Below are 12,021 nucleotides of genomic sequence, written 5' to 3'. Positions count from 1 at the left end.
TCAGTTTTTAACCAAGTAGTAGTTCATGCTTGTGCAATGGACTTTACATGTAACCAGAAAGTGATTGGTTAGTTACTCCTGTAACACTGATGCCACAATTGCATCAATGGATAAATCTTACCAAGCCAATCATCATCGTAGCATGCAGAGTTCACAGTTGGGCAAGACTGTTGATGACTTTTCTCCCATGGTAGCATGCATAGAACCTTCCAGCAATATGAAAGTTGGCCAGGAAGAATGAAACTTCAGGTCAATGCCAGCTTGGTTTCTCCATTTCCTATGACTCAAGTATGTGGTGTGTTCATCAATAAGATCTTACCACCAAGTTCTATAGTATAATCAAGAGCAATGGCACTAGCCTACAATTGCAGAGGGGGGTCTCTGAGACCCCAGTGACCAACAATGTAAAAAGAGGTAACGTGTATTTGGCAGTGGGCTTTTGTTAGCCTATGTGTCCAGAAGCACCTCCCATTGTAGGTAACTCTAAACTCCAGTTGAAATTATGTTTTCAGTTGTTTTGTGTGGTGGAGGCTGAGTGTGCACCTGCCACAGCACACATGTGGAGGTCAGAGCACAACTTGCCAGAGTCCGTCCTCTCTTCTAGCATGTGAGTTCCAGAAACCAAGTTCAGGTTGGTGGGAGATTCTTCACAATGCCGACCCAATTTGACTATTTTTAATACCAAGTTCATTAACTGCCAAGTTCAGTTGACTTGCTTCTGAGCCAGTTTTTATACATGTTCTTCCCTGTGTCTGCTGCCATCATCCTTATCCTACTTTCACTATTTCATTTATGGACCCAGTTTGTAAGCTGCCTAAATTCAGGTAGATTTAGAGAAGAGACACTTTCTGTGCCCTCCCCTACAGCTTCAGAAACGATCAGCTTATGACTTTTGAATTATTTCTAATTAATGAGTCTCATTTTGGTAATCAATATTCATGATGAACTATTACAAGATTCATGCCATACTTACCTGATCAAGCTTGCATTTCCCCTCCTCTTTGGTCTTTAGCACCCATTGCTCTTTATCCAGTATGTTCCTCCCTGTGTCACTCACTAGCTGTCATCATTGGCCAGCATGGACTTCTGGATGTCAGATGAAGCTCTCCTAGACAAGTATGTTTCCCTTGAAAAGTCCCCAAGAGCATCTTCACATAACCACAATCCCTATGTGTGACATCTCTGCTGCAGATGGTTGTGGCACCCAATGGTGAAACATCCCGAGAAAACTCAAAGAATCTCACACGTCCCACAAGCCTGCCTCCCTGGGTTAAGTTCCTTCAGTATAGCCTAGCCTTCGTCTTACCACTCAATCACTTGGCTCATGGATCTTGCCTGTCTCTATCGTGATAAAGTTAACATGGTATTGCCTCTCTTCATCATCAGTGCAAAGCCACTGTGCTCCTTCTCTGGCCAGCAGCATGCTCTAACTGAAAGGCAAGTATCATTTCCATGATAATTGCCAAGCCAGCGTCCTCCAGTCCTCCATCAGACAGTCCCAGGACCTCCTAGCCACACTTCACTCCAGAGATAGCCAATCAGGCATAGATATTTCCATCCTTCAGACACAAACCATGAGAAGCAGTGACTGCCAATTTCTCTGCTTTCACTTTCTCTGTGTGATGTACACGGGGCCCGTTTCCAGAACCTAGGGAATGTATGGGAGGGTAAGGAGTAGGAATACTAGGTAAAAAAAAAAAAAAAAAAAAAAAAAAAAAAAAAAAAAAAAAAACCTTCCCTTTCCTATCTTGGCTCAGAAATCTCTAGTGGTTATCCAACACACTCAAAACTAAATCCAAATTTATTTTTCTAGCCTATGAAATCCCACACAGTTGGCAAGCTCCATCCCAGCAGCCAGTGTGGTTTATTTTCTAACATTCTGTCTCTTTCTCAGTGCACTCCAGGGCTACTGGCTTCTTTTTCCTCCTTTCCACAAGCCAAGCACAAGGATAACTTGAAGCTGGATCATGCATTGACTCTCTCACTATTTCATCCTCCTTTTGTGTTTCTGGGGAGCCAGTCCCCCTCAGACCATGACTTTAGGTGTCAGTCATTCATATGTTGTTTACTGTTCATTTCCCTCCAGCAAAATGTAAGTTTAATGATCAAAGGGACATCACCTGTCTCCTTCAATGATGAAGACAGATGAGGTCTGCTTTTGCATCAGGTATTTGGTAAGTATTCGTTAACTTTTGGACTTTGAAAAACTCCCCAGCTTCTGTTCATTTGGGTTGGTTGGGATGATGGACTGGTGGTGCCCTCAGAACTTTTCAGAGCCTTATGTTGCCCTTGAAGTAACTCTCAAACAGATAGACTCTTCATGTGGTGGTGACACCTCGGGAGCAATAACTGAAATTCCTAAATGAAGAGACATAAACTTCACCCTGCGTCACACCGCTGATGCCCTTTCATGTTCTTTGCCATTCCTGGTCTCATCCACTCTCTTCAAACCAGTTATCGACTCTAAAGGGACTGGCTACTTGTTTTTAGAAGTAACAACACTGGACAATCGCCCTGTTTGCTCTTAAACTGCCCGACACGGTGCTGGGAGGACTCCATAAGTCTCTTTACATTAAAATGTGTGTGTGCAGGCTGGTGAAACCCACAGAAACAGCTGACCTGAACAAGGGAGAGCTCTTGGTCTCACTGATAGCTGGGAAACAAACCAGCATGGGACTGATCCAGACCCCATGAATGTGGGTGTCAGTGAGGAGACCTCGGACCCCTTGTAGTGGATCAGTACTTATTCCTAGCTGAGGAATGGACTTTGGGAGCCCATCCCACATGGAGGGATACTCCCTGAGCCTAGACACAAGGGGGTTGGCCTAGGCCCTATCCCAAAGAATATGACAGACTTTGAAGACCCCCCCCTTATGGAAGACCTCATCCCCCAGGAGCAAAAAGGGTATGGGATAGGTAGGGTGTTAGTTGAGGGGCAGGGGAGGAGAGGAGGGAGAGGGACCTGGGATTGACATATAAAATAATCTTCTTTCTAATTAAAATTTAAAAATTTTAAAAAAGAAAGTTAATTTACACCTAAAAAATAAAAAAGTGTGTCTGGTGGTTGGTGGATGTGGTCTCACTCTTTAGAGTCTACAGGCTGAGTACTTTCTACTGTCCTTTTTCTTTCATCTGTGCAGGCTCTTCCCAGAATTCCCTCCGCTATCTTAACCTTCTATTCATGTTCACATCTGTGTCTCCCACAATGCCTTCAAGTGACCTTGGTTTATATGTTTCAAAAATGAAAACACTTGTCGGACTGTGATGGCACACACCTTTAATCCCATCACTCTGGAAGCAGAGATGTGCAGATCTCTGTGAGTCCAAGGCCAGCCTGGTCTACAGAGTTCCAGGAAAGCCAGGGCTACATAGAGAAACCCTGTCTTGAAAAAAAATTAAAATTAAAACACTTGGCTTTATTATTTCACAATTCACATAGTATGTGTGTATGTTTTTATTTGTCTTTTTCTTCTTTTACTTGATACAGTTTTTAATAAACATCCCAATAGGATAGTTAAATCTTCAATATTATTGAAGATTAAAATCAATCAAAATACTCAAAAATCAAAAGTTAACATTACTTCATCAAAATGCACGTGTTTAGTTTTATATCTAAAGTATTCTCATCATTTTTGATAATATAATCTAGAATATTGTTGAGGAGTATGAATGCTGCATTATTGAGTAACAAAACAATATCCACATTCTTTAGAGACATATCTTATTAGAAGAATCAGAAATCCAAAGCTGTCTAACCTGTAATAGTTTAGTCTGAGGTCTTGGAAGCATAAAGGTTTTTCTCCTTGTGACTCAAATAAGGTATTTGACAAATGGGGATAAAACATTAAAATACAGTAATAAAGTGCCACTGTGAAACCTCACTCCTCATACGGCATCGTGACTTATGGTGTTTCAGCCTTTACCTGTGTAAAGAGAAAATATTGTATCCCTACTGCCTTCTGGCTCCCATGTTTATCAGAAGTGACTGCTTTTATAAGGATCGATGTATCATTATGCAGTATAGCAAAAATAGAATGATAATGATCAAATGGCACAATTAAAAAGAAATGTCTGACTGGAGTGTCTGGCCCCTGTGATTTTTGTTCTTGCATGTGTGTGCCCATGGTGGCTTTTATCAGAGACTATTAAAGATACTGTGAATGCCATTCCCTCACCTGTCAGAGCCTTGACTGTCACTTAAAGTAGTATTCTAGGGCTAGGAGATATCTCAGCTGGTAAAGACTTATTGCATAAGTATGAGGACTCGAGTTACCGACATAAAGAGCCAGGCATGGTAGCCATGGGGCTTACTGGATAACCAGCCTAGCCTAGTCAGTGAGCCTCAGGTGCAGTGACATACTGTGTCTTGAAATGAAGGCAAGCAGCTCCTGAGGAGATGACACCTGAGGTTGGCCTCTGGTCTCTACATATGCATTTGCACACACACACACACACACACACACACACACACACACACAGAGAGAGAGAGAGAGAGAGAGAGAGAGAGAGAGAGAGAGAGACAGAGAGAGACAGAGAGACAGAGAGAACATAGTGATTTCTAGAATTCATTTCTGCAGTGAATTCGGATGTGCCATCTACAGAAGGTAGAGTTGATTTGAAAGTTGGATATCTGGAGAAACAGCAATGGCTGTTTTAGCCTACGAATCCCTGCAATGGGGACATTAGTGTCCTCTCTGCAGCCTCATTGCAGGATATGCTGTGTGTATACTCTCTAGAAAATGAAATGATAATTTCAACAGTCTATTATAGAACATCAAGGTTTATCTTGACTGCTGCCTGTTCAGATAAGTGTTTGTGCTTAATTGGATTTCTGAAAGTGATGTCACTGAGAATGCTGATTAGATCCAAAATGAAAAAATAATTTTAAGTATTCTTACACAGTGACAGAAAAATAATGTTCCAGTGTAAGTTATTGTGAAACTTTGATGGGTAAGACTTAATGTTGGGCCAGTGAAATGGTTTAGTGGGTAAAGATACATGCTACCAAGCCTCAAGACCAGGATCCCCACATGGTAGGAGAAAAGTTGTTTCTGACCTCCTTACATATGCCATGATACACATCTCCCAACACAAACACAATCAAAGCAATGGCTTGAAACAGGAGCCCAGGTTCATGCCTTGCTTTGATTCATGTGCTACTAGAACATTCTCCATCTGAAAAAGCACCCTGTAGTTGTTTTTTGGGATGGGCTTAACATCCAGCCAGAGACTTGAGAATAGCAAAATGGGAATTAGTGTTTGTACTAATTAGAATTTTACTTGGTTTTCAAAAACACTGATCACAAATAGACTGGTCATTTCATGTTTCTGAGAGGAGGCATACCAGGCCATGCTATCCCTCAAAGATATGTGAACTCTCTAGAGCCTAGTTTCAAACTTTTAACTACTTTCTGCTTATTGAGAACCCATAGAGACATCTTGTACATAGAATCCAGGCAGATTCTATAATGTTAATCTGATTATTGATCTTTTTCTGTTCGTTTATGGTTTGAGACAACCTAGACTGACCTTAACTCTTGTCTGTCTCCCCACCTCAACTTCCCAGGTGCTGGGATTACAGATGTGAGCCACCAGGACACTCTGCTTTCATTTCTGGTCTCATTCACCACAAACGTAATATTAACCTATCACTAAGGCAGGAAATTTTGATCAACCATTCACACTCTTTTTATTTACCAGCCCACAAAAGCATATCTGCATCTGAAATGAAGTGGTTCCTCAACTTTTAAAAAGCCAGATGTTCTCTGTATGGGTATTCATCACGGGAATGTCCAATTCCTAGACTTCTGACCACAAACCATGTATGAGCTAAAGACTTACTGAAGAAACAAATCTACTTACCAGTGATTCAAATTTGAAGAAATGTCAGAGACTAGAAGAAGTTGCTGATAGTGAAGATTCTCTTAATTTGGGAATTGATTTTGTCTGTGGGTTTAAGAACCAACATAGAGATTTACACAGTCAGATCCAGACAGAGAGGTGACACCATTGTCTCAGAGCTGCCAGATTCTGTGCTATGCTCTGTGATTCTCACTGGCTTTCCCAGAAAAATGCAGGCATTACTGAAGACATCCTATAGCAAAGAAGGGAGCTATTGTCTAAAAAATGAACACTGCCCATAGATTTCACAGGTGTCTTCCAGGTATATCTATGACCAGCCAGATGACATGTCCTCTCTCTTTGGTTTTGTAAAGGACCCGATAAAAGAGAGTATTTGCCATACTCCAGTGGTTGCTGTTTACTAAGGCTTCCTACTTGTGCTTCTCTTCAGCAAATCCAATAGCTTGTGGGTTCTCTTGACTCCTCACAGGATGATTTCTTCTACCTCTGAAACTTCAAGTGCGAGACCACTAGACACCTGCCATGTATTGTTCTCCCCAAACTAAAAGAGTTTGTATTGAATCTTAAAACAAACTGAATGGTAGTCATGGATATGAGCATACATGTATGTTAGCATAGGCATCAGCATATATTAAGTATGTTAGTACATGATATGAGCATACATGTATATTAGCATATGTACCAGCATATATTAAGTGTGTTAGTGCACACTCCATGAGCAGAATATAGTGCTTAAATAAGACCCTTCTGACAAGTCTGGAAGATTGAGTAAATAAGGTTGATAGCAGTTGTGTTAAATGTTGTCTTTTCAATGGTATTGATTCTATCCTGGAGTGGCCCCATATAGATGCAATTATGAAGCAGATCTCTCTTACACACACACACACACACACACACACACACACACACACACACACACACGTACATACATATATCTATTTGTATTTACATGTATATGTATACTTTTATCTGTTGCAGATCCCTTCAAATAGATTGGATGACACCAGGAAATCCGAACGGTATCATTCTCGGATATGACCTTTTACGGAAAACATGGCATCCATGCCCTGACACCCACAAGTTAACAGAGAGACACAGGAATGAGCTCTGCAAGGCAGTCAAGTGTCAACACCCTGAAAATATCTGTGGGCAGACTTGCTACTCTCCAGAAGCTAAGGTACATTTTTCCCATGACCAGTGAAAGCCCCCCAGCACACCATACTCTAAGATAAATGCTTTTCGTGTTATGCTATGAAGACCACACAAAGAAGAAAATATTCCTATCAAAATCCTCTTGACCACATAAGCATTTGGGCCTTCATAGTTTTTATCATCTTTTCAGAAAATATGGGTTTATTAGGATGGTAAGGACCCCCTAAATTTGTATCAGCTTGAGGGGCTCGAAATTTTCATTATACAAATCCATTCAGCTACAAATGGCTGTTTTGTTTTATTTTGTTTTCCCACAACACTGATACATTGCCATAAAGTGGACTGTTCCTGGTGTGTCAGAAATATTTTAGAATTATGATCATTTGTAGATTAATGTTCATATTAGTTGCTGCTTAGGAATCAGATCAATAATACAGCCAGACAGAGGGTTTTGTAAATGGCTTATATTGACAAACAACACACAAAACGACTTGATTTGAAGGTAAGATCTCATCTAATGAAATAATGTCCTATTTATCAGCAGCATTGCGTACTTGTTGACTAAGGCTACTCCTAAATCTGTAAGATTCACTAGAAAGGAACTCCAGAGTTAATAAAGTGAGTTTCTGAGGCAATATGGATCAAAATGCAAGTTATTATGGCTGCCTCTTGCTCAGTGCTATTTACTATGTAAGAGACACTTAAAGCCAGCCACTTGGCAACCTTACAATTTTTATATCTCTAAAATTATTATGCTTTAATTCAATTTTGTATGTGTAATATACATGTGTGTGCATATGTATATAGAAAGAAACTCTTTATAATATAAAATATATGCAACTTAAAATGCAGAACTTTTAGAAAGACAACCCTATCTTGTGTGATATTTTTTTGTATAGGGAGTTGACATCGAGTGCCTTTGATGAAAAGTTTAGAAATTGTTTAAAAAATGAAAGTGTTCTCTCAGAACTCTTAGGCATGGTATATAACTTTGCATACTTTTTATGCAGAATATGGCATTGAAAGGAAGTCGTCCAATTTATGCTTATGGCAAGACAGGTCTTAAATACTCATGGCTAATAACTAAATCCAACAAAAAAAATGTATTACTGTTTGTTTAGGAAAGGTGGCTGGGTTAGAGGCCATTTCTTTGTGTTTAGATAACTCTGTAGATCAGAGACTGAGTGAATGGGACTGTGGAAGACTTACGCCATGTTTCAGTCACGGCTCTGAGCCTGCTTCCACATGGAGGCATCACCAAGAGAGCAATGGGAAGATCTCAGTAAACAGCGTTGATTTTTCTCCCACAAGAAGTATCTAAATGAAGTGACTCTTACCAAGTCCAAGTTCTCAGCTACTTTCCAGCCACCACTCAGGCTTTGATTTGTTTTATATAGAGCATAAAGATACAAATACTTATTTGATTATTCAAGCATATAATTTTTTCTGTAGCTAGCTCCTGGCAAAAACACAGTAAAAAAGGACTTTTCAAAATTAATTTCCATATAAATTTGTTTTTGTGCTGTGGTAGTCTATGGTGTATGATTGCTGTGATATATGTTTGCATAGGTGTGTATATATGTATCTATAGACAGATGTGTGCACATATACAGAGAGGGGAAAAGGAGAGGGAGAGGAAATTGTCTTATTGGAAAATTGGGGTCCATACATAAATGATCAGATACACTATAAGGAAATTCAATTTATTTAACAAAAAGGATGAGCAAGAAGTAGTTTGCACTGGTGTGGTATTTTCCAGTTAACCCATCATTAGAATAAAGGAATAAAAAAAATTCCTTCATGTGTGAAGGAAATGGTTCATTTACAATTTTAAGTGCTTTTATACTGAAGCATTGGCAGTCTAAAGGTAGTTTACGTTTTCATTTCCATGGTGTTGTAACACAAAGCAAAGCTAGGTTGGAGAAGGGAAGGAGAGCTGCACTGTGTCAACTGACATTTATGGAATTTGTATGATGCTGGAGAATACGTTTTTACAGCTGTAGGTAGTATGGCCACCTTTCAAGGCCTTTGAAGAAAATACTTATGCTCCATGGGATGCAATATTCTTAATTAAATGGATATATTTATTTTTAAATGTAAAATTGCTTATTTTTTAAATGTTTTTTAAAAACTGATTCTAAACTTTTAGGTTTGTTGCGATGGACTTCTCTATGACCCTCGACCTGGTTACCGCTGCTGTGAGGAGAAATACATCGCATTCCTTCGGAATTCCACTGGAGTTTGTTGTGGTGGCCGAATCCACGAGGCATGGCCAGATCACCAGTGCTGCTCTGGGTATTATGTTAGAGTTCTCCCAGGTGAGTGCCCTGTCCCTCAGTGTTCAGCAGCTTAGGGAAACTGAAGATACAAACCTGTGACCTGTGTCACAGAGCTACTTCAAGGGCCTTCCCATCAAAACCTGAGGCACAAGGGCGCAGTCAGCTGTTTGCCTGAAATGTTGTTCCTCTGGCTTTGTTGAAAGACAGCTAGAAGTGAAAGAAAGAGGCATCAGAGACTTCTAATGTCCACTGTAGACACAAATAACATCAACAACAACTCCTTATCAACAGCCACTCCTTATCAATCTCTTGTGGCTTTGTTTTGTTCACACACTTCAGTGTTTCCTCATCAAATCTGTGAATCATGAACTGTCTGTGAAGGTTCATCTTCAGTGTCAGCTTGGCTGGATATGACATTAATTAAGAGACACACCTTTGGCAGCAGCTCTGAGGGTGTTTTCCAAGGAGCTTTAATGAGAAGAGAAAAATCCAGGCTGAGTGTGGACAGCAGCATCCCCTAGGCTGGAATCCTAGAATGAAGAGAAGAGAAAGCAGAAGGAAACCAACTGAACACCGAATGCTTCCCCTCTGCTCCACCAGTGCAGATGCAATGCGACCTCTCCCCTGTGCCAGGCCCTCCCCACCATGAGGGAATGAGTCCTCCACCGTGAGCCACCATCACCCTGCCTAACTCAAGTTGTTTCATTATGTACTTTGTCGTAGCAATGAGGAAAGCAACAAGCTGCCCTGCCCTTGACACTTTTCTCCAGTCCTCTGTTTCTCTTTTGAGAACCCCATGCATCATCCCTGAATAGATAATAACTGCAGGTTCCATTTAGGTGAGAGTTCTAAACTCCAGGGGTTAATATTGTAAACTAAGTATACTAGCCATTGTTTTCCAAATTTAAATGACATAAAACAGTGCCCTGTCGCCTATAAATGTTACAGGGAGTGAGGACAGTGTCATCCACAATTAATAAAGCAAAGATCTCAGGCCTTGTTTTTAAGGGTTTGCATAAAATCTCCTTTATTGCCTAACTTAGCTACAATTTACAAGAAATGGGTTTAGAAGAGACTGCAACGGGTGTGGTGGTGCATGCTTTTAATCCCAGCACTCTGGGAAGCAGAGGTAGGCGGATCTCTGTGAGTTCCAGGCCAGCTTGGTCTACAGAGTTCCAGGACAGCCTCCAAAAGCTACACAGAGAAGCCCTGTCTTGAAAAACAAGTAAGCAAGCAAAGAGATCACTAACACACCAAGACTGGTGTATGGGATGAGGACTCCAAATTGGAGTGCTGCTCTGTTTTCTCACAATCCACACTCCATTTTGAGAACTTGACCACTCTGCCATCAAAGCATGCTTGTGATGTTAGTTGGGGGGAAGAGAGGGTGCTTCCACTTCAGTGATATAGAAACAAGCCGGGAGGCAGAGGGGCTACCATCACAGCTTAAGGCCTCCTCTGAAAGAGAAAGGCCACCAAGGAGGGAATGTTGCTGATTAGAAGATTCATGCCGCCTTCCAACAAAGCAGAACACAAGCCTTTGGTCTGGTGGCTCTGGTGGCCTGGGTTTGTGTAACATCCTATTAGTCACGAGCTTGGAATTTATTTATTTAATTGTGTGTGTGTGTGTGTGTGTGTGTGTGTGTGTGTGTGTGTGTGTGTGTGTGTGTGTGATATGCATGCAGGCATATGCAGAGTCCAGAAGACATTGCCCATTACTGCCTGGCCTATCCCTCTCTACCCTTGCCTTATTCTGTTGAGGCTTATTCTGTTAGTCTAGCTGGTGGCTACAAAGCTGCAGGAATCCAGATCCAGATTTGTTACGATAAATATTTCTGCCAAAAGCTGCCTGAGCCCCACCGCCATGTGTGTGCTTTACGCCAGCCTCCTGCCCGAGTTAGGCCCAAATGAATACACAGAAACTTGTATTAGGTTTAAAGCTGCTTGGCCAATGACTAGGATTCTCATCTGCTAGCTCAGTCTTAATTATCATAAATCTATATATTTTATAAGACTTATCTTATCGGACGCCTTATTGGCGTCCCTCCTTGCCAGTGGATCACATTGTGCCGCTGGAGCAGGAGCAGAGGGGAAAAAGGGACCCTTCCTGTTTCTCCTTCACTTATATATGAGTCTCCTTGCTATGTCACTTCCTGCCTGAATCATCACTTCTCTACTACATTTCCCAGAATCCTCTTTGACTTCTAGCCCGTCTAACTTGCTGTCTCATTGACCAAACAGTATTTTATTCAACAATCAATAAGATAAACATACACAGAAGTACTTCCCCCATCACAGATTGGCACAGCCACGCCCAGATTTCAAGTTCTTCATTCTTGCATGGCAAGCGTTCTTACCCAATGAGCAGTCCTACCCCAGGATGGTGTTCTTCTACACCTGCCTTTTCCCTATCTCATGGGGGTCAGCAACCAGCTTGTTTGGGTGACATCATGACATTGTCATTTTGTACTCAGCAGGGTTTGTCCCTGATATGAGTGGAAGGGAAAGAAGAAAGTATAGTATGTTCCACATATGGCTGGGCAGGGAGGGAAAGGACTACTTAGAGTGGCTACCTGGTTGTGGATTAGGGCCCCAAAATCTGTCTGCCTCTCGTTCCCACTGTGGTTCCTGTCTACTTCATTAACCTATGTTGACTTTTTAAAAAAGATTATTCTAGACCAATAAGCTTCTACTGTCACTAGAGAAGCCACTCTAAATATTAATTTTT

At 41.1% G+C, this 12,021-nt stretch overlaps 1 protein-coding gene across 1 annotated transcript in view; it reads left to right on the top strand.

The window, feature by feature from the left end:
- Nucleotides 1-12,021, top strand: part of Ush2a (usherin) — a 641,642-nt gene that overhangs the window by 461,236 nt on the left and 168,385 nt on the right. Inside the window, exons 47-48 of the mRNA XM_035445085.1 lie at nt 6,841-7,039; nt 9,164-9,332. Of these exons, the coding sequence (XP_035300976.1) occupies nt 6,841-7,039; nt 9,164-9,332 (368 nt within the window). The remainder of the gene's footprint in view (nt 1-6,840; nt 7,040-9,163; nt 9,333-12,021) is intronic.

Source organism: Cricetulus griseus, chromosome 5, assembly GCF_003668045.3.
Source record: "Cricetulus griseus strain 17A/GY chromosome 5, alternate assembly CriGri-PICRH-1.0, whole genome shotgun sequence".
NCBI classification, from domain to species: Eukaryota; Metazoa; Chordata; class Mammalia; order Rodentia; family Cricetidae; genus Cricetulus; species Cricetulus griseus.
This window is presented reverse-complemented; position numbering and strand designations above follow the sequence as displayed.